The sequence below is a fragment of the Globicephala melas genome, chromosome 8 (genome assembly GCF_963455315.2).
Source record: "Globicephala melas chromosome 8, mGloMel1.2, whole genome shotgun sequence".
Lineage (NCBI taxonomy): Eukaryota > Metazoa > Chordata > Mammalia > Artiodactyla > Delphinidae > Globicephala > Globicephala melas.
Genome location: NC_083321.1, coordinates 10,868,316 through 10,891,779, shown reverse-complemented (window position 1 = coordinate 10,891,779; position 23,464 = coordinate 10,868,316). Strand labels below are relative to the sequence as shown.

General features: G+C 45.5%; 1 protein-coding gene and 1 non-coding gene across 3 annotated transcripts in view; both read right to left on the bottom strand.

Moving 5' to 3' along the window:
* Window positions 1-22,787, bottom strand: part of OSBP (oxysterol binding protein) — a 33,807-nt gene extending 11,020 nt beyond the window's left edge. For both annotated transcript variants that reach the window (XM_030849349.2, XM_060303169.2), the window contains exons 1-9: window positions 22,311-22,787; window positions 15,842-16,050; window positions 12,995-13,245; window positions 8,395-8,593; window positions 8,038-8,140; window positions 7,661-7,715; window positions 7,333-7,464; window positions 2,399-2,644; window positions 1,997-2,117 (exon numbers count right to left, since the gene is read on the bottom strand). In XM_030849349.2, the coding sequence (XP_030705209.1) occupies window positions 1,997-2,117; window positions 2,399-2,644; window positions 7,333-7,464; window positions 7,661-7,715; window positions 8,038-8,140; window positions 8,395-8,593; window positions 12,995-13,245; window positions 15,842-16,050; window positions 22,311-22,675 (1,681 nt within the window). In that variant the 5' untranslated portion in view covers window positions 22,676-22,787. The remainder of the gene's footprint in view (window positions 1-1,996; window positions 2,118-2,398; window positions 2,645-7,332; window positions 7,465-7,660; window positions 7,716-8,037; window positions 8,141-8,394; window positions 8,594-12,994; window positions 13,246-15,841; window positions 16,051-22,310) is intronic.
* Window positions 15,133-15,274, bottom strand: LOC115848575 (small nucleolar RNA SNORA48). The gene has a single exon (XR_004037749.1). It is a non-coding gene; the product is annotated as a small nucleolar RNA SNORA48 (small nucleolar RNA).
* Window positions 22,788-23,464: the final 677 nt, after the last annotated feature.

The following is a 23,464-nucleotide window of genomic DNA, read 5'->3' as shown; positions in this document are numbered from 1 at the left end:
CTCTTTAAACTTGAAGCTACCACCCAATTCCAAAATGAGTGGATGAGCAAACTCATATTTACCCTCTACCGCAGTCTTCATAATTTTGCAAACTTCAATCATATTTCCTAGAAGCATTCTTTTTTCCAGACTGCAAGAATTCTAACCTTTTCAGTCAATTTTACTGGAAGACTCAGACTACCTTCCACCACCTCAAAAACCCATCCACCTGCCTACTCACTCACACCCCGTCCATCTGTCTTTCTTCAATGGCATCTCTTGGCTTAATAATTTACCCTCTGGGAGCTGAACACCACTGAAAATGGATCGAACCCATGTCCCCTGCATTCGCAGGTGGATTTCTTAACCACTGCACCACCTGGGAAGTCCCACGATGTCAATTCTTGTTCAATCTCCCTACAAAGGCTGGGATCTTTGTTTTGTTCACTTGCATTTCCCGAGCACCTTAGAACCATACCTAGTACATGGTAGGTATACTCAGTATCTAATAGATGGGGTGACTTAAGATAATATATCCTGATGAATCCTTAAACAACCAAAGAATGAAATCCTATCAAAGGTTTTTTTAACTCTAAAAAATTAGATCTACCACTTATATCATGTTCCTATAGTTATTTACCCCTCAAAGAATTCTAGATTAGTCAAATTACAGAGAAAATGCACAGCACATGGCTGGTAATTTAGGTTTACTGCCGTTTTTAAAATGTATATAAACTTCCTTAGAATTAAATACATATAACCCATCCCTTTAGCAATCCTCAGGGGGCCTCTGAAACCCTTCTGCATGGATGAAAGTTATACTGCAATATGACCACTGACACCCTGCTTCTGCAGATTAGGTGTGAACATCTCAGGTGTTTACTACTCTTAACCTAACACACTTCGGAAGCTATCAGCTTCAAAGACAGTTAAGCAATTAGAACCTTTTCAAAGGTTCTCAGTAAAGATCAAGACCAAAATCACTTAGTCTCCTTTTCATCTAAGGGCCTCTTGCATATTAACCATGAGGCAACAGAGTTAACATTTCAGTTTCTTGTCTTTTAATATGTTACGAACATCCCTGGATTTTTTTCTGGCTAATTTCTAGTTTGCACTGTACCTGCTACATTGTTTCTGAGAGAAAGGGGGATTTATTAAAGCAGAAGACTGTACTGCAATAACCCAGCACTGCAGCTCTGCCACATGAAAGACTAGAACCAGGAAATGGAAAGCCATCGAGAGCTCAGGCAGTTGCTACCAGCGCTGTCTCTAGGGATCCACTTGCTTTCTCTCTGCCTGCTTTGTGTTTCTTTTTCTTCAGACCAACGTTCACTCTTCAGTACACACGTGGCCAAATGTGGCTGGCTCTAGTTCAAAAGAGCATCAAGAATCTACTACCCTTTCTGAATAATCTCATTTCCCCTAAAGTACAGACACACAAACACTGCATACTAGGATTCCTATTCCCAGGCCTGACCCTTCTGATCTTGGTGCAAAATTAACTTGTAATCCAATAAGATCTTTTAAAATAAAGTTTCATTTTACCTGGAGTTCAGCTGTCACATAAATGACACCTAACCCCTCCAGTGGAGGAAGAGTGAGGGGAGAAAGGAGAGGAGGAGGACGGGCTACCCAGGAACCCTAACCTTTTGCAGTCACAGGAGTTCTGATCTATAGAGAGAAGCTGATTGCTAGGGTAATGGGGTAAACAACACCAACTAAAAGAATTTTTTAAATGCATGCTAAAATGTGTATTCTAAAATGTGTACTTAAAGATGCGTTAAATATAGCTAAGAAGACAAAGAACTTATGACCGGATGGGTCCTTAAAGAGTCTCACACACACCCCCGCCCACCCAGAGCTGAGAAGTTAAATGACCTGCACAAAGCTAGCTCGTAAGGTTCAGTGCCTGAATCAGACCTCCAGGTTCCTGACTACTGAACCAGTAACCGCCTCCATCCTGCCAGAAAAGCTTTCCTTCCTGGAGCACAAATGCTTACAAAGATGGTGGCCTTACCAAGCGGCATAATGGAGAGGTATTTGCCTCGGAACTTGCTGGTGATTTTGATTTCCTGACGCAACGTCCAGCCATTTTTGGACTCAGCGTGGTGTGCAGCCGCAGGGGGATGATGACTCACCTTGAAGAAATCAGTGGTTCAAATTAAAAGGAAGAAAGGAGAAGAAAAAGATACTGCCTATTAACTGGCGATAAACACCCCAAATTCACACTTGACATTTTTACACCCATAGCAGTAGATGAATACCAGGGCCTCCAGTGCTGAAGTCCTGAAGGAAAAGAAGGCAGTTTGGGATGACGGGGTCTGGAATTTCTGCAAACGTTAACACCCAGGGGTATCAACCAAGGAAATCATCCCTTTCTTCAAAAAGGAGACGTGTCACAGTCCTGAGGCTCCTTTACCTGCTCACAGAGGGATCGGTACCCATTCTCCTCTAATCGGTCTAGCTCAAAGGTCTCCCCAAGGAGTGGGTTGAACGGCTTGCTGGTACGGAAGACAGTAGTGGAGTAGGAGGACACGGTGAAAGCTGCAACATAACAGAGCTGTTCTAGAGAGTTCTCACACTTTGCAGCTCGGTCTAACAGCTCGTGGTATTCCAGATCTTCAGTAAGGCGTTGAAGCATGGATAAGGGCTCATTAAAGTTTACCTGTCAGGAAAAGAGCAGATATAAAAACTCTGTCCGCACATCCAAATGAGACAATTTCTTCCTTTCTTTTTTTTCCTTTTTGCAGTCGGAGGGAGACACATATCAAGATGTCAAGATGATAAAACAAATCACTGGGAAAAGAAGAGGCCTTTGCTCAGTAGAGCAACTCCAAGATCTAGCCTGAAAGCAGCCCATTCTCCTCGGCCAACTGTTCATGTCAATGAGTGGTTGAAATTCCATTTTCATTTATTTCACTAACTGGAAGCACTCTGAGATGGGAACCATGCCTCTTCTGCTTACCACTGCATATCCAAGAGCCACTGATGCCTGGCCCATGAGAAACTGTCATCAAATAGGTACTGAATGAACGAATAAAAGGAGAAATGGACTTCAGCACAAGTACACGCAGAGAAGAAGTTAGGTATTTAACATTTTTGAGGGAGGAAAGAAAGGGTAGTAAATTCTAAGTGCAGTCGTGTCCTGACTAGTGGAAAAAACATTACAGTAGTTAGCTTCCACTCCCAGACTAGACCATTGCTGAGTCTCAGTTCAGTTCTACATCAGGCAAGGATTCTGCTTTCTTCTCTGAGGCTGGACAGTTGTGTTTCTGCAGCTGGAGTATTCATGATGGGGGCGAAGAGAGGGCTCTGAGTGCTTCTACCCTCCAAGTTTTAGAGCCAACTTAGGGCACTCAGCCACAGGATGAAGCAAGGGTGTGTCTGCGCACCTCTGTCGGGCAGAAGATGTCCATTCGTGCCACAGATATTTATTGAGCCCTCACGTGTGCCAGACCCTATACAACTCAGCGCATAGAGAAGTGAACAAAAGAGACATTGTCCCCTCATCCCCCAAAGAATGAGCTTCTAAGTTGACTGTCTGGAATTTATGATGACTTTACTACTTTAAAAACTTACTCTAAAAAGAGGTTAGGTTCCCAGGCCAGTCCATAAAGCTTATTTAACCAGCAATACAGCTAAATAAGCCTGAATATCACTAGCCTGAGTTGAGTCCAAAGAAGAGAGGAAGGAAGAAAAAAATGTCCTTTGTATTGAATGGAGCTGACCTAAAGCAAAATTTCAGTTAATAAAACAAACAAAAACAACACTTTTCTTTCCTACAGTCCTACCTCTTTTTATTTTTCTGCATTTTAATCCAACCTTCTACCCCCCAATCTCGGAGTCACATACTACCTTAATGCTTACTGCCCTCCCAATTATGAAACATCTTGTAATTTCCACTACAACAAACTTTGGAAACAAAGTATAAAGGAAAACATCTACTTGAAATACCATCACCCAAAGATAACCACTATTAATAGTTTCATATTTGTTTCTATGCATTTATACATAAAAAAATACTAGAGCCTGCTTTTTCTGAGAAATATTCTAAGCATTTCTCTGTGAAAATTTCCCAAGAGGGAAGTAGGATCTACCCTCAGCTAAAAACACTGTACCACACTCCAAAGCCATGCTGTCCGCACAGAGAAAAGCACTATGATAAGAAAAATGCACACCGAGGGTAAACGGCTGGACAGAACTCAAATCCTCAAGCGTCTTTTTAAAAGACGGTACTTATTAACTATGCCAACAAAATCTCTCCGTGGCAGAACTGCAGGCAACATGCAGTAACATTTCCATACATTTCGAGGAAAATGAGACAGGCGATGTGCTCCGCTGGTGGCTACAGGACAGATGAGAACCACCTGGGCCTAGAATCAGTATATCCTTACTTAGCCCATCACCGCTTATCACACACACACAGCCCTGCCCCCCAACAGCTGTTCCAGGAACTACAGTTTCTCTGAAAGGGCCAAGCTTTTTATACTGGTCATTTTATCCCTCAGAGGGCTAACAGGGAAACAAACAAATCTGAGAATTTACAGTGGAAAGAAGCAGGGCGTTAGTTATATGGCTGATGGAGAGCTGGGCAGCATAACATGACAGCCTGGAGATTAGCAGCGGCAGGAAGCCGTAACTGCTGACAGGCAGGAGGAACAAAGAGCAGTGGTGGTTATTACCGCAGCGCAGAGGCCAGAGGCGTGCACAGAAGCTAAAGCCTCAGGGGGGCCTGCAGTGGAAACTAGAGCCACACAGCTGCTGCTAGAGCATTGCCCAAGAGAATGTAGCCGGGGCATGGAGTGCCCTGGGACTTCTCCCATCCTCCCGCTCCAAACTCCTTCTGGTACCTTGCACTGGTGGAGCCCAGCCAGAGTCAGCAGGCATGGAAGCCTGAGAAACACAGCCCAGAAGGATCAGCTTTCCTGTGACACAGCACAGAGCAGGGCAAGGGTGAGGACCAGATCCACAGGCCAACAGGTACCGGACTGCACGTTCCTTGTAACGATGTCAACAAGGAAATTATGGTAAAGTAGGACAGAGAGGTCACCTGGACTCAGAACCTATCTCTAAGCAGGAACTGCATTTCTGAGGCTGCAATTTCCAGCCTACCTCTCCACCACTTCCTTCAAGGCACTAGGCAAAGAAGCGGGGCTTCTTTTCAGGCCCCTAGTCAACCACTTATTTTACGCTTCTCCAGTGTGCTTACTCATGGCCATTTCCTGTCTGGAGGTCAACATTTTTCTAACAGAAATCCTATGCACTTACATACAAATCTATTTTTTTCCCAAGACTCAGTTAACTAATTACTTTAACATTTGCTGAATGATATATATGTGCCAGGCACTGGCTAAGCATCAAGGATATAAAGACCAGTCTCTGCCCGTGAAGAACAGTCTATGGAGAGAAAGAAACCACTCACTGGTCCATCAGCCCCAAGAGGCTAGGAGAATGCTAGGAGGCTAGGAGAATGTATGCCGTGCAACTGGCTATGGGCAGAGCCTGCAGCCATCCCCCACTCTCCTTTCTTCCCTTCTTCTGCAAGTAGTTGAATCCCCAATTTTTAACTAGGTCATGCCACCAAGAACAGAAGTCTTCATTTCTAGTCTCCTCTCCAGCTAGCTGAGGCCATATAACTAAGTTCTGGCCAAAGAGATTGAAGGCAAAATGGTTCATGATATTTCCAAGAAGCACCCTTCAAAGGCAGGACATGCCCTTCTCCTCTTTCCCTCTTCCCGCTGACTGGAATGCGATCCTGACGGCCCGAGTTGGAGCAGCCACTTAACACCTGGGAATTGAGGCCACAGGCAGCAGAACAACGGGACAGAAAGGAGCCTGGTCACGACAGTGTGGAGTATCGTACCAGCCCTGGACCACCTACTTCTGGACTTTAACGTGATAATGAGTTAAGCTAATATTTGTTGGCCAGCTTTTTCTGTGAAAGGTTACATAGTAAATATTTAGGCTTCAAGGGCCATACGGCCTCTGTCACACCTACTCAGCACTGCTGTTCTAGGATGAAAGCAGCCACAGGCAATCTGTGAATGAAGGAGCATTTACTGTGTTCCAATAAACTTCACGGACACTGACATGTAAATAGTATGTAATTTTCACATCACAAAATATTATCCTCCTTTTGATATTTTTCAACCATTTAAAAACATAAAAACTATGCTTAGCTTGTAGGCTGTACAGATGGCAGCCAGATGTGGCCCCAGGGCCACAGTTTGCTGCCCCCTGGTCTAAACCAACATATTTTGGATTCTTTAAACTGAACCTATACCTGATACACTGATACAACCCCAGGCAGCTAGGCAGTCATTAAACTCTTGGGGAGTGAACCAGCAAGTTAAACCCACTGTCCAGAAATAAACAGTGGCACTTGTTGGAACACAGGGAAGAGACAGCTCACCCTGACCAGATGCACGGGTGAAGGTCTGCTGAAAGAGACGACACCACAGTCGAATCCTGAAAAAAAGGGTATCAGCCAGGACAAAAGAAAAGTGGCATAGGTGGGTGGGAAGCTGATGAAAGTTCGGGCAGAAAGAGCAGTGTGTGCAAATGCCCTGAGGGGAAAAGAAAAAAGATGCCGGTGAGTCCCTGAAGGTAACTCCCAAAGACCAGAACACTGGGCACGTGTATGGGCGGAGCCTTGTCCTTAGGGAGGAAGTATCAAGCCCACTAAGGGACCGGGACTACTCTCAAAGCAGTAGGAGCTAGTAAAGGACTTTAAGCTAAGGAATGACATGACTACATTTGCAATATTGAAAAGATTCCTTTTGAAAACAGTGTGGACAGATTGGAGGAGGGCATGACAGGAGGCAGGGAGGTCAGTCCAAACACCTCCTTCACCAGGGAGATGGTCCACAGCTTCCTGGTTGGAATGAATTGGTTTTGCTTTGGTCTCCCCAAACCTTTGTATGCACAGTACTTCCCATCATAGAAATGAATGTTTTCTACATGTTTTCATGTCTGTCTCTCGAACTACATGCTTCTTGAAAACAGAAACGATGCTGAATTTTATCTTTGCAGGTCCTCAGCACATCTGGCATAGGAATTTGCTCATAAATAACTGTTACTGAACAAATGCATCTGACTCTAGGTGATCTGGAAACATACCAGATCCCTAGCGAAAATTAAAGCAGCTAGTTTTAAGGGATCGTTTATGACTGTAAGGTAACAAGGACCGTGCCACAAACTGCCACAGGAGTGGGTGGAGGCTGTCCCGGCAGCACTCCTCTGGCCGGGGCCTGAAAACTGCCACAGGAGTGGGTGGAGGCTGTCCCGGCCGCACTCCTCTGGCCAGGGCCTGAGAGGCCTTCCGGGCAGAGCCTGGTTGTGCAAGACCCTCACCGGCATGGGGATCTTGGAGAGTTCTTTTCCGATGCAGTTCTTCATGATGCTCCACAAATTGAGGCTATAGTTCGGCTTGTATGGTATCCTCGTTCTCTTTTCCTTCTTGGTCTCTTCCAGCTGATGCTTGTACTAAGCGCAAAAACAAAGCCATTCAATCACTCACAAAGAACAGAAAACCCAGTATTTATAAGCTTCCCTTCCCCCATGCTTAAAAAAAAAACAAAAAAACCCCCAGTACTTTCTGTTTCTCTTAGTACTTTATAAGCAAATCCTTGGGAATGACACCTAAGTCCCCCAGTCTTGGTAATTCCCAAATAAGAGTTACCTGTTCATCAAGGCTGATGTCACTGCTGGCTCCACTGATGTTGCTGCCAGTACGTCTACACAGATGGGAAGCGTATGAGAATTAGCATAAAGATCAGAACTAGAGTTTGGTCCTCACCATGTCTTTACAAAGCAGAATGCTAAGGACACGGCACAAATTTATTGATGAGTGATCAAACGACGACACTTAGAAAGCAGTACGTATGAACAGACATCTCTGGAGAACTTGTTCATGTAAAAAAGCTGACAGTCTTCCACTTACGTAAGGAAGAGTCCATATCTTAGTAAACAACTATGACACTTCCACTGAAACATTTCTAACTTTTCCATGGCCAGATATGCTCATTTTGCGGGGGGTGGGAATCAAGAATGACTTACTTGTGGCCCAAATTTTCAGGCATGGTGATGATCTCAGGAGCATCAAAGAACTCATTCTCGTCATCCTCATCACTCACGTCTCCTTTGCCGGAGCAGCACTGACCTGCAAGGAGGAAGCCGCATTTGTTTCCTTGGGCTGCATTTATCAAAACCTGGCACAGCTGGAGCTTTCAAATATTAACCACAAACCTAGTAACAAATGGTAGAAAGCAATGGGGAAGTCAGAAGAATAAAGGGCTCGAATTCCATCTCACATGAGTCGCTGATTCTGGAGAATCTGGAGCTCTCTCTATCAGCTGCAGAAAAGCATGTGGCTAGGATCAGACAGGCCGTCCAAGAGCCAAGCCAGCAGCTCACCTTTGCCAGAAGCAGCGCCGCCAGGAGCGTTTGCCGGCAGCACCGTGGCTCCTCGGAAGGCTCTCTCCAGGTGATTGTGCTGCTTTGCCAGCTGCTCCAGGGTCTCTTCCAGGCGGATACGCTGGTCCCTTTCGTACTGCAGGGACTTCTGCCACTTTTTACTGTGGGTCTGGGCTAACACAAGGAAATCTCTGCAGGCCTGTATGGAGAAAGAGTCGATATAGGTCACCTCAACTCAGCTAGTCAGAGATTCCCCTCAGGCCTCTGTAAGCCCAGTAAGTAACTTTATTCTGGGAACCTGAACTAGCAAATTAAAATGAAAGGCCTTCCCTGTTATTTCACGGTATCAGGGACAGCCAGCTCCATGACACAATCAAGGTCAACTCCAGAAAAAAATATTGAATGTGGTTGTCATAGTTCTTTCATATTTTCCTGGTCATGAGGACCAAACAACAAATACCAAGTGAGCAACAAACCTAGACAAGGTATTTGTGCAACATCACAAAGGGCAGCTATGTGAACTGCTCCAAAGAAGAAACCTATTGACTAAAAGGTGAGGAAAAGCATGGGATAAGCATGTATTGCTTTCAATACATTCTCAACTAAACTCAAGTCACCTAAAACTGAGGAATTCAGACACTGAGAACAGGGAGTCTGCAGTGAATTAAACCAAATATGGGGAAATTTAATTGGTTTTTATTTTGGTCACTAAGATAACAACTGATCTTAAAAATTAGAAGCCTACCTGATGAATCGAAGAAGAGATCTAGAGACAAAACACAAACCTGACCATATTAGTCCCTTCACTGGCTCCCCATCGACATTAGGACCAAATCCTAACTACGGGTCATGGACATAAATGGCCCTTGTATCCTCCTGTCCAGGCAGCTGGACGCACCCCTGCACCCTGCCATGGAGCCACCCTGAACTGCTCACCCTTTCTCAGACATGCAGATTTCTTTCAGGCCTGCCCATCGGAGCACGTGCTATTTGCTTGGCCTAGAATGCTCTCCTATTCCCTTTCTCTGCTTGGCCAAGTCCTCTCCATTCTCTAAGATCTATGGCAAATGTTACCTCTTCTGTGACCCCCCCCAACCCCCGTCTCTCCTCTACTTTCCACAGCACTTTGCACATATCTCTATTTCACACCATCCACAGCAGGATCGTGACTTTCTCTCCAGATGGACTTGTGAGCCACCTGAAGACACCGTTTACAGCTTATTCACATACTTATCTCCAGCTCCTAACTGAGCTGCTCTGTACATAGCGAGAGCCTGATGCAGTTTGCTTAATAAATAAAGGAAGGGAGCAATGTAAGCTTAAAAGTCTATACCCTGTTAAAGAGAAACTAATAGGTAAATAGAACATCTACTCCCATGGTTTCAACCTTTGCCTATGGGCTGATGCCTACTAAATCAGTAATTCCAGCTCTGCGCTCACGGAGCTGCAGACCAGACTATCCAATTGCCTACTCAATGGCTCAGAGTAATCTCAGAATCAGTGGGTCCCATATGAACTCACCATGTTCCCTTTCTGACTCTGCATCTCCATCCCAAGAACAGTTCCAGGGCCCTTCCACCTGCCCAAGCCAGAAAACTAAGAGGGATCCTTGATTCTTAGTTTTCTTCCCTCCCCACATCCAATGATCAAATCCTACTGATTTTTCTTCCATACTTCTGGACTCTGTACATTTCTTTTGTTCCTCCACACTCAGAAGCAGTATAGAGGACATACTCTGGAATTGTCACAGCTCCATCCTACTATCTAACTACGGAATTTTTAGCAAGTTACTCATCTTCCTCATCTGTAAACAAAGAATGACAACAGTAGCCATCTCAAAAGTTGTTGCTTAACATGTAAGCACTTAGACCAGGCTCACAGTAATCATTCAATAAGGTGTCATCTATTAAGAGTTAAGCCTGCATCAAAATCGGTCTTATCCTCTTCTAATCCACTACTACCAAGCCCATTGGTAGGATCTGCACACAGCCCCCCACCCCCCATACTTAACTCCTCTTCAGCCTTATCTCTAGCTACTTCCTTGCTTGGGTAACAGTCAACTGCAAGTGGTTCCCAGACTCTGGGAGAGAGGGAGGGATCCACACACACCTCACCTGGATCAACTCTCTTCCCTCACTTCCTTTGAAGAACAGGGGTCACAACTCAAACTTAGCGAGAGACGATTATATGCCAGGCACTTTACTGAACACTCGACATCCACTATCTAATAAGAGCCTCTCCACACCCTGAGAGCAGCTACTAGGATCATCACCATTTACAGAAAAGGAACTGGGGGCACCGAGGGACTAGGGTGCCCCAGGTCACAGAGAGGGGAACTGGGGCAGTTGGACTTCAGGACCCCAAACTCTTTGTTGCCTTTTTTTCATAAGAAGACTCTCTCGGGTCTTTCAGAATTTATCTGGGGGGCTACCTTCTCAGATCCTCCTGGTCTGAGCTAGACAATCCCATGGTACTAGAGCACAGCAGCCTGTGCTCACATCTCTCCTGGCATGCAGCACACTCCATAACGATCTGTTCACTTCTCTGGCCCCTCACTGGACGGTAATCTCCCTGCGGGCAGGGACCACAGCCACATTAGTTTTATATCCCCAGCACAGTGCCTAGAACACAGAAGGTGCTCAATAGGTGTTCACTGCATTAGCAAATGCATACGCTAACAGTGTCAAATGCGCTCCCCTGCTTAGCCTCACTCTGACAATAAGAAAAGCTATATCCTAAGCAAGCAAGCAACTGCGTGAAATGAGTGCATTCTTCCTTTGCTATAACACTGCCTGTTTAGAGATGTGATGTGCTAGCATGTCAGTTTTAAGGCCTTGCCATCATCCCCTAAAAGGTATAAAGGAAATAGCACAGGGCTAAAAAATGCATTTCCTGCAGTAACTGGCTATAAAAGGGGCAGAGACAGTGCACCCAGAGAGAACAGAATGAGAACTGACACAAACTCTGGATACCTAGAACTCAGGGAAAAAGAACTGTCACCAGGAACGAAGATAAGCATATTTTCAAGAGAAAAGTCCAAAATAAAGTTCTAGTTTTATGAGACATTTTTAAATCAAGAGGTGTTTTATTTAGCAAATTTTTCCTATCAGAGTAGGAAAAAAATTATCATGGAGGAGGGTGTTCACCTGACACGGATAAAAGGTTAACAGATGGTTGTGTCCTGAGCTGTTCTATTTCAAAAGTATATTTATTTACTACTGATTAAATGACCTGTATGATTTATGAGGTTTCCCTGATCACAGGAGGACCAGAAAAACAGGCACACAGGAACCAAGAAGTACGAGAGTTTGGAAAGAGAGCACACGACCCAACATCAGAAACACAAGCGCCAGTGCTGGTCTGCAGAATGGTGCTGGGAGACACTGATCTGCCTGCAGTCCTTAAGGGGACAAAATAATTTCTCTCCTCTACTTCGTGGGAGTCGGAGCACTGAAGAGAGTGTTCAACGCTTCAGAAAATGACACAAAAGTAAAAGTTACTACAACTTTCTATTAAGAAACAAAGGGGTTTTAAGTGCAAAAAAAACAAATTTTCCCTTGGTCATAGGAAAAGACCTTCGATCTCTAAGAGCCACGTGAACGCAACTAATTCTAAGCAGATGCCTTATTATCACTCCTCAAACAAGGAAAAATCTGACCCTAGTGAAGTAAGTTCATCCCATTTAATTAGATAGGAAAACAACAAAAACAAAACCACCACCTGCACAAGCCCCTTCTCAAAGAGCAGTGTTCTCACGTGCCGTATGAAGCATCCTCTCGTGTTCCTATGCGGAAGCTGACGAACCTGCCGGGTGAGGATCAGTCGCCAGCAGAGGAAAAAGGGCGCTGTTTAAACTGTGCACTCATTCCATACCTATCACCCAGTATCAGACACACGTCACCAACGTCAGTGGCACGTTGGGTTTACCTGGAGCCCTGCACCCAAGCAGCCAAAGTATTCCCTAAAGCAACGACAGCACCCGAGCTAGTCAAAAGGAGGCAGAAGCAGTGGCCCCTTCTTTTGAAAAGAAAAGTACCCAAGGTTGAATATTTTGTCTTATCACCCAGAATTACCCCTCAAATCCAAGACTCAAGATGGGACTAACCAGGATTACAAGGTTGTCACTAGTACTTAATCCAGCCCCCACTTACCACACTGTAGGCCAGGGTGCGTTAGCAAAGTAGGGGTCAGACTCCAACCAAAATCTCAAAGAACATGGAAGTGGAAAGGGCCCATGAAAACCTTTTAGTTCCAACAGATTTAGAGAAAAATAGATAGATAGATAGGTAGGTAGATAGATAGAACCACAACCCAGAGAGGTGAAGGGACTCAACTAACATCACCATCAGATGCCCTGCTGGTGGCAGACGCAGGGCTGGAGCAGAGTCCTCCTGACCATTCAAGCAGAGCGGGAATGTCATTCCATCTGTGCACCCTGTTCCATTTCATGCAACAAAAAAAATGTAACTCAAATCCCTTGAACGATTAAGCAGGACCTAACGTCCTATGCTTTACCAACTACAATTTTCCAGCATTTGGGAAGAATTACATTTCAAAGAGGGAAAGAAGCAAAAAGCAAGGCAGACATGTGCGCGCTTACGTTGATCATGGCGTTGGACGTTATCCTGAAGAGCGTGGCCCGCTCGTTGACCTGTTTGATCTTCTCGTTGCTCTCGGCCGGCAGCCGCAGGGACTCCAGCTCGCTGAGCGAGCGCTGCAGTGCCGTGCCGTGCTTGGCGATCAGGTCGTTGCATGTGCTCAGGTCCTCCACTTTGCTGGACAGGGTCCGCAGGGTGTTCTGCAGCTCGGTCTTGTCGGTTTGTGAGACGGACTCTTCATCTCCTGACTCATCTGTACGGGCGGAAAGGTGAGTGATAGGACTCCAAGCCCAGGGCTGAGAGTCGGAACCCTACCCACTCTGCCCACAACCAAACTGACACTCTTCAGGTTGTGCGTTCTGACCGACTGAGAGCTCACCATTGCCAGGCGATTCGCCTACAGGTGGTCCACAGCCCACCTGTGTCACAAACAGCTGGGGTACTACTACTTTTTTTTTCCTGGGACAGACAACAATAAGCAATTTTTCTGCTCACGCTTTTTTTCCTTCTAGTTTTACTGACATATAATTGACATATAGCACTGCTACAAGTTTAAGGTGTACAGCATATACACCTTACATATATTGTGAAATGGTTAAAATAAGTTAACCTCCATCATCTCATATAGATACAAAAAGAAGGTTTTTTTTCCCTTGTGATGAGACTTTTAGGATCTACTCTCTTAACAACTTCCAAATACACCGAACGGCAGTGTTAGCTACAGTCATCATGTTGCATTTTCATCCCCAGGACTTACTTATCTTATAACTGGAAGCTTGTACCTTTCTTTTTTAATCTGTTTTTTTTAATCTATTTTTTTTTTTTTTTGGCGGTGTTGGGTCTTCGTTGCTGTGAGTGGGCTTTCTCTAGTTGCGGCGAGTGGGGGCTACTCTTCGTTGCGGTGCGTGGGCTTCTCGTTGCGGTGGCTTCCCTTGTTGCAGAGCACAGGCTCTAGGCGTGCAGGCTTCAGTAGTTGCAGCACGTGGGCTCGGTAGTTGTGGAGCACAGGCTTAGTTGCTCTGCAGCACGTGGGATCTTCCCGGAACAGGGATTGAACCCGTGTCCCCTTCATTGGCAGGCGGATTCTTAACCACTGCGCCACCAGAGAAGTCCCTGGAAGCCTGTACTTTTTGACCACCCTCCTCCATCCCCTCATGTCCCAACCCTGGGGTTCTTCTTAAAGGTGCAGTCTCTGGCCCCACCCCCAGAAAAACCTTGATTTGGCTGGTGTGAGGCAAGGTCCAGAAATCTGTACTTCGAATAAGCTGTCTGGGTAACTCTGATGCACATTGAGGTTTGCGAACCAGTGATCCAGAGGACAGGATGGAGAAGCTATATGGCTCTTGGGGCTGGGAATGAATTATTGAGCCTTTTAACCCTAGCTTGAGGGTCCCAATCCAGTCACACTGATTATTAGTGCAAATCCACTATCATCTGTTGGGTGATCAGTGGGCCTGTATGACATGGGTTGAGAACTGCAGTCTAGATGCTCTCTGTAAACCATGTCCACATCATCAAAAGACTCATTAACGTATCTTTTCTAAAGGAGAGCTCAGGAACTTCAGGATGAGCTCATCTGCCACTAAAGCCACCCCTGCACTGAAAGCTGTGCAAGGTCTTCTGTTAAATGACTTTCAAATAATAAGTCAAGCAGAGAGCTGTGTTGTGCCTCTTGCTATCAGTTTTGTCCTTAACACTTTGTCACTGCAAAGTTCTTTTCCAGCAATGTCACTTCCTTTGGGGGAGCTAGAATCAGCACTAAAATCAAAACAAAAGAAACAAGGAAGGACCTGCCCTATGTGTTAGGCAAACAGGCAGGGCCAGAGTCAAAATATAACCTGTTACCCGGAGATTTACAAAGCAGCAAACTCTCCTTTCATTGCTTAAGAGATATTAAACACAGCATGGGAAAGAACAAGGGATAAGAAACACAAGAGATGAACAGAAGTTAGCAGGTGAGCATCTTGGTCAGCTCTAAGTGAACAAGCTCAGAACGACTAAACTATCAACATCTGCAGGGAAATCCTACCATTTTCCTTTAAGAAAAATCAAAACATAATTAGATTGTTCTTTTTAGTGAGACTATGGTAGCAAAATAAAGATTTTTCACAGAAAATGTCACATATAATTATTATTTTTTTAATGTGCCTCAAGCATGAAACAGCTCTGGCCACCAGCCCAGGCACCAAGCTGGGCTGAACAAAGGGCTGGGCACTCCTCTGCCCAGACTGATATAAGAGCAGCACCACCCATCAGGTGTCTCTTTGCCCACTGCCAGGGGGTTTCACATACAATGTTTCTGGCCATCTACGAAGACTGTTGGTTTCAATTCAACCAGAAAAGAGTTAAGTAAGAAGATGTCAGGAGAAAAGAAAAAAGTAAGGACAGATCCAAAGTGTGAGTTGTAATAATCCTGACTGATCTATCAATAAAATAATTATTTCTCAAAATTTTAAGGTAGTCAGTTGGCATTAAGAGCCAAAAGGATAACATATGCTCCTAAGACAGCTTCCCAATCTGAACAACTCTGGCATTTGGGGCCAGCTACCTCTCTGCTGTGGGGCTGCCCTGTGCATCGGCAGGAGGTTCAGCAGCACCTCTGGCCTCTACTCCCTAAAGGCCATTAGCACCACCAATGCTCAGCCTTCGCCAAATGTCCCCTTTGGGGCAGAATTGCCCCCAGCTGAAAAGCAGCACTCCAGGAGAAATTCTGCCTGGTGAGCAGAAGGCTGAGACATCCAGGAGATAGCTGCTAATTAAATGACAATGACAATGAGGGACAAAATAAGATTCGTGCATAAGAGGGGCAAACAGAATGTTCCCCAGACACAATATTCTTTGCTCCCTACCTGATTCTGCCAGCATCTTCACAGCCTTGGCCTTGGCCAGTTCTAGGGCTGTGACCCAGCGCTGCCGCTCTACTTCTGAGCTCGCCTTCAGATGGTAGGTCTGAGCACCCCCATTGGAAATGATGAAGTTGCAGGAGTCCTCCACTGTGATGTTGGCTGTGGCGAGGTTGATGGTACCCCGGCAGGTATGTCTCATTTCTGCCTTTGACCTGCAATAACGAGCCAAAGACAAGCTAAGTAGAAAGTTGATGCGTGCTTTATCCTTCATCACATTCCATTTCATAACTCTAAGCCTTTCGAAAATACAGCAGTCTTAGGAACTAGCAAGTTCTGATATTTCCCTCAAATGGCTCCCTAAAATTCAAAAAACAATCAGTAGGGATTTCCTTTCAGAGCCTATAAGATTTTATTGCTCTGCTGTCCCTCTCACCCTTAGCTTTTAAAGAATAGGCTTCACTGACGGATAACTACATACGGTATTAACCCAACGATTTTAAGAGTACAATTTAGTGAGTTTTGACAAATATATACAATTGTGCTACCACCTCCACAATCAAGATGTAGAACATTTCCATCACCCCAGAAAGTTCCCTCATGCCCTTTTGCAGTCAGGAATTACCTTTTACTTAGCAAGATATAATTATGAAATAGTGCTTTATAAACTCATGCAACAAAATTCTGTAAAATAATCTTATTCTCTAAGAGAAAGAATAGCTCCATTTTACATGTATTGAACAACCCATTCCCCCAACTATAACTCAGCCCAAATGAAATTCTCGTACTACTCTTAACAACTATCTTGCAGAAGTGTAAGGCACCCTTAGACGTTTAGAGTATTAAATACTGACTACAGCTCAAATGATATGAAATAGGAATAACTAGCTTTCTGTGGGAGTAAAGAAAGAATAATCATTAAAGAATCACCAGGTGGTATAATCTTTCTGGAATATATTCTTTCCTAAGGTCCACTGACCTCTATTGGTGAGAACTCCTAAGCCATCCTATTAATAGCTAGGAGAGATTCAGCAAATCTGTTCTCAGAGGACTGGGTATAAAAATTTTCCCCATTTCTACTGACTGACAGTTCTATTAATAGACTAACTTTTGAACTTTACAGCACTGGCTGGTGACAACAAGCTACAAGAGACCTGGCATAAAAGATCAAGCTGCTAGCACAACTGAGAGTACAGGGCAAACTGTGCTCATTCCCCCCACCCGCTGATTATGCCCAGGGACCTGCATGTTGAGACTGCAGTTTTTCCCTGACCAACTTGGAACATAAAGAGGTCAAAGTCCTTTGCCAACTGCCACAGTGCAAAGCAGAGCCGTTTCTCTTTCACGAGTGCCAAGCGGCCAAACATACCTGGCACGTCCAGAATTCCTGCATGCCAGAGACGACACACACTCCATCTCTGGAAACTAAGATTTGGTGGCTTTGAGAAAGTCTGTGTGCTGTGTTTAGGAAGACAGATTTGCTATCGTTCGGTTTGTCCCATGAAACTGGTTTTTCTTCCTCAGATGCACAAATGAGCAGTAGGGGATGGCCGGGGCGGGGGGAGGGGGGTACGGGTCCTCAATAAACCAGGCCATCTTCCATCGCGCCCGCACCTGCCACACTGTAACGTGAATCCCTGGTTTTTCTATTCTTACCTCCCCTCCCCTGCCCCCAAGCTTCAGTTACATTATGAATAATGCAGGCTGAATTACAGACCCGCAGCTGACAGGCCAGCTCACCCTTGCTTTCTACTCCAAAGGTGTTGCTTGGACCGTCTACCACACTCCTCACAACGTGTTGGTATATTCCACAAGCCACTTCCTAGGAATCTCTTCTGCTTGGGTCATCTTCATGAACTAAAGAAGTTTCTCAAATCACATAATGTCTGTAGCAGTTTTTAAAATACCAAAGAACTCTGGAAGTAGGGCGGGCTTAACTTCGGACCTCTTGGGTTCAAGCAGGTACACCTATGCTTATAAATGGTGAGTGCAGAGGCGAGAAAGACATGCTTTTCAGAGTGCAAGATAAGTTCTTTAGGCACCTCAGTATTAGGTGGTATTTTCTGGTTAGTAAGGTCTTCCCTGAAAAGGCCAGCCGAAATAGTAACTCAGTCTCTAGAGGCTAGCCAGGAAAACTAATACTATGAGCTTGTCATGATGTGTCTAGGAGAGCTGGGGTTCTACATATGGTTTTAAGTAACCGGAGATCTGTGTAACTTTGTGAGGAAGAACAGGATAGGTAAAAAGAAGGCTTGCCAAAGCCTATTAGGACAGTTCATCAGAGCATGCGTCTAGGAAGTACTCAGCTAAAAAGAAAACAGTATTTTGTAAAAGGCATATACAAGATACGATTGGTTTTGGAGGCAAGAAAAGCAGGAGGAAAGACGAGTTGGCTAAATAAGGAGATGGGGTCCCAAAGAACCTGTTCGAAAGAATAAACTACCAATTTGTTGATAGGAAGTACTTCAATGTGATTCTGAGGGTAGGGTGTAGATTTGATAACTTTGGATCCTGTTGCTTGGTCGGTGTGTGGGTGGAACCATCTTAGCTGGCAAGGACAGGCCCGTGGTATATTTCCCAATATGTGGTTTGATATGTTTTGGAAGTAGTTTTAGCTGTAGTCAGACAGGTACCACTAGCTACTGTAAGAGAGAAGTGAAAAGGGGTTACAAGTACTTAAAAGATAGCAACATACAGGTTATTACTGTCCAACCAAGATCAATACTGATCAAGACTGGTACTGATCAAAGGCTCAACTGGGCTAGAAAGCAGATTTGATTAGGAACTTGGATGAGGAAAAATGACCACACATTAAGGCCCTCAGCTGATACACAACTTTTGAAAATGGGGAATCAGTGTTAACAGTGACTTACAAGCCAAGTTAGGACATGAATCAATTGAACATTAGAATGATGGCCAGTGTAACAGGAAAACATGAACCTGAGTAGGGGAAAAACTCTGGAGCAGACTAAAATTTTAGATTTGTGATTTAACCTTAAACTGATAGTCCTGGATCAGTAATTAGAAAGGGTTAAAATGAAAATCAACTCTGAATATAATAATGCAAATGATATACATAAGCCAAAGCAATCCTGAGAAAGAAAAACAGAGCTGGAGGAATCAGGCTCCTTGACTTCAGACTATACTATGGAGCTACAGTGATAAAGACAGTATGGTACTGGCACAAAAACAGAAATACAGATCAATGGAACAGCATAGAAAGCCCAGAGGTAAATCCACACACATATGGTCACCTTATCTTTGATAAAGGAGGCAAGAATATACAATGGAGAAAGGACAGCCTCTTCAATAAGTGGTGCTGGGAAAACTGGACAGCTACATGTAAAAGAATGAAATTAGAACACTCCCTACCACCATACACAAAAATAAGCTCAAAATGGATTAAAGACCTAAATGTAAGGCCAGACACTATAAAACTCTTACAGGAAAACATTGGCAGAACACTGTACGACATACATCACAACAAGATCCTTTTTGACCCACCTCCTAGAGAAATGGAAATAAAAACAAAAATAAACAAATGGGACCTAATGCAACTTAAAAGCTTTTGCACAGCAAAGGAAACCATAAACAAGGCGAAAAAACAACCCTCAGAATGGGAGAAAATATTTGCAAACGAAGCAACTGACAAAGGATTAATCTCCAAAATATACAAGCAGCTCATGTAGCTCAATATCAAAAAAACAAACAATGCAATCCAAAAATGGGCGGAAGACCTAAACAGACATTTCTCCAAAGAAGACATACAGATGGCCAACAAACACATGAAAGGATGCTCAACACCACTAATCATTAGAGAAATGCAAATCAAAACCACAATGAGGGGGCTTCCCTGGTGGCGCAGTGGTTGAGAGTCCGCCTGCCGATGCAGGCGACACGGGTTCGTGCCCTGTTCCAGGAAGATCCCACATGCCGCGGAGCGGCTGGGCCCGTGAGCCATGGTCGCTGAGCCTGCGCGTCCGGAGCCTGTGCTCCGCAACAGGAGAGGCGACAACAGTGAGAAGCCCGCGTACCGCAAAAACAAAAACAAAACCAAAAACACCACAATGAGGTATCACCTCAGAGCAGTCAGAATGGCCATCGTCAAAAAATCTACAAACAATAAATGCTGGAGAGGGTGTGGAGAAAAGGGAACCCTCTTGCACTGTTGGTGGGAATGTAAATTGATATAGCCACCATGGAGAACAGTATGGAGGTTCCTTAAAAAACTAAAAATAGAACTACCATACGACCCAGCAATCCCACTACTGGGCATATACCCTGAGAAAACCATAACTCAAAAAGCGTCATGTACCACAATGTTCACTGCAGCACTATTTACAACAGCCAGGACGTGGAAGCAACCTAAGTGTCCATCGACAGATAAATGGATAAAGAAGATGTGGCACATATATACAGTGGAATCATTAGCTATAAAAATAAACGAAATTGAGTTATTTGTAGTGAGGTGATTGGACCTAGAGACTGTCATACAGAGTGAAGTAAGAAAGAGAAAAACAAATACCCTGTGCCAACACATATATATGGAATCTAAAAAAAATTGTTCTGATGAACTTAGGGGGAGGACAGGAATAAAGACGCAGACATAGAGAATGGACTTGACACAGGGAGGGGGAAGGGTAAGCTGGGACGAAGTGAGAAAGTAGCACTGACATATATAGACCACCAAATGTAAAACAGATAGCTAGTGGGAAGCAGCCGCATAGCACAGGGAGATCAGCTCGGTGCTTTGTGACCACCTAGAGGGGTGGGAGGGAGATGCAAGAGGGAGGGGATATGGGGATATATGTATACGTATAGCTGATTCACTTTGTTATACAGCAGAAACTAACACAACATTGTAAAGCAATTATACTCCAATAAAGATGGTAAAAAAAAAAAAAAAGAAACGTAATACACAAGTGTTCACAATTAATGTGGCTTAAGCAGTGAGGATGTGCTAAGGTATTTTCCACTGTTAGAGACCAGATAAGCCTGTGTTCCTACTTTAACAACCTCCAACCCCCATCATTTTTTTTTTTTTTTAGAAACTGTTCATTCTCCATCAATCCAACTCCCATCTTCAATTTCCTCTCAAAATTCTTTAAGAGCCAATACAATGGAGTTGGTGGAAAAGAGATTCGTTCACCCAAATCCTCCTGGTGGCAAAGTGACTACTGGCAGAGGAAAAGAAATATAGAGTGAGCCGTTCTTAACAACACTGTTTTGGGGCCCAAATAGAATGGTCTTTATAAAAAGATTTCACTTAGAAATGCCATTATATTAAGCAAAATCTCCCTTACAGGGAACTTCTATACATTTTGTATGAAATATACATAGTATCATGATCTATAAATGTACTAGCTATGGATAAGTAGTTATCTCTATATCTGACTGATCCATGTAACACTAACCTGGGTTTTAGGTTGTGTTGGTGTGAAAAGAATTAGTTTCAAATCCTGACTCAAGACCTTGGGAAAGTTGCCCAAGCTAAGTCTCCGTTTCCTCATTGGTAAGATGGGAATATCTCCTAACTTCCAGATTGTTTTGGGGAGTCAAAGAATACCGTATGTTAAACACCCATCCAAACTGTCCGGCACTCAGGAAATGTTTATGTCCTGTCTCCAAATTCAGTGCCCTAACCTCTCTATCTATAGTAACATGAGTAGCCAAAAGCATGTTATGTTGTGAGAAGATTGTGGGTCACCGTAAAAATATATTGAACATCCCAAAACAAGCATTTTTGAACAGAAGCAGTCATACAAAAGACACGGACTCTTCTCTTAATGAAACTTAAACCTCACTGACCAGAGAGATCCCAGAAATACTGGATGGAACACTTAATGATTCCCACAGGAGGACGTGGGGCAGGCAAAAAGAAACACTGGAGTGCACTTCTCCATTCTGGTCTGTCCAGAAGGCGAAAGCCTAGGCAAATCTTGAAGAGATAAAGAGAGGGGACAGATACCGAGGCCACCCTACGCGTGGTGTCCTTGTTCTTGAATGTGGAGACAGCAAAGGCGGGTACATAAAGGGCTGCTAATAACCTTGAATTCTGGAGACTAGGCACAGAAAGCTAAGCCTTGGGACTTTTTACAGTAAGTTCCTTGCGAGCGGTGCCTGGACTTTGCCCTCCCATACGTGTCCCTTAAACACCTACAACAGCGCCTTTCTTGCAGAATTAATCACTGCACCGATGCGCTGTTGGAAACCCAATGGAAGAGTAGATGCTCTCCGAACAACTGGAAGGGCCAGGGACCGAGGGGAAGGTATGGCACTAAGGGTGGATCACCCAGGTGGAGCGGTAAGTCCTGGGGCGTTCACTTCCGTGATGGTGGACTCGTGTCGCGGGCTGTCAAAGAGCGCAAGTGAGGAAAAGGGGCCTGGGGCGACCTTGGCTGCTGCGCGGGCTGGAGAGGGTAACGGCACAGGGGCTGTGGGCTGCAGTGGGGGACGGCGCCCCGGAAGCAGTTACCTGTAGTAGCTCAGGAGCCCGTTGCTCAGCACGAACCACCGCCGCTGGTAGCCTTTGATATAATTGGTCCATTTGAAGAGCCAGCCCTCGCGAGCCGAGCCCGAACCCCCAGCGCCCGAGCCCCCCGCCGGCGGCGCAGGAGCCGAGCCCGCCGCCGCCACTCCCCCGGCCCCGGGGCTCGGGCCGCCCGCAGCCACCGCGGCCACCGTGCCCGGGGCGATCCCAGAGCTCGGCCCCGAGTCTCCGCGGCCACCGGCGCCGCCTCCTCCCACTATGGGGGGACCGGCGCCGCCGCCGCCGCCGCCCGGGGCCGCAATGGCTGCCGGGCCCGGGCCCACTACTCCTCTCAGCTCCGTCGCCGCCATGAGCCGCCGCCGCCCGGAGATACAGGACCGGAACCGCCTACGAGAGCCGCCGTCGCCGCCCGGAGGGCCCCACTCGGCTAGCGCATCAGCCGCCGCCGCGCAGCGTCCCCGCCCAGCCAGGCCGGCCGCGGGGAGGAGGGCTCTGCCGCCGGGAAGGAGGAAGTCGATTGGTGACGCTGAGTGTCACTTGCGGAAGACCCCTCGGACATTGGCATTTCTCTTGGGCCTGTCATTCCACCAGCGCCCAGTGAGAGCCCGTGGTGGGACGCTTCCGCCAGGCACGCCGTTGATTGGTGCAGGTGAAGGCCAATCAGACTCATGAAAAGCTCATTGGTGCTTTCCCGAAGTCTCCAGCGCTCAGGGAGGACTCGAGAATGCAGACTACCCAGCCAGTGTGATTGTCGATTGGCTAGGACTTCTGCCACTCATTTTAGTTTATGCCTCCGTCACCGCCACGTAACCCCCTCCCATCACTTTTCTCCTCGCCCCTCTTCCGCCCTTACGGATTGGTGGTTCGTATCAGCTGCTCAACCTTTTCTACCATTTGCAGAAAGAGTTGAGGAGAAAGGGGAGGAGTGTAGTCTCCACAGCCTCACTTTCATTTTTTATTGGTTGGAAAGGATGCCACTCACAGTCGGCGGAGAGACGGAGCGGTGATTGGAGATGATTGGTTCCGGGAATTGTCTGTGAAAGCAGGAGCATATCAATGCTAACCAATGAAAGAAACAGATTGAGAAAGGGGCAGGTCAGGGCAGCCAATAAAACCAGGGAAGGGCACTTGCGGGGCGT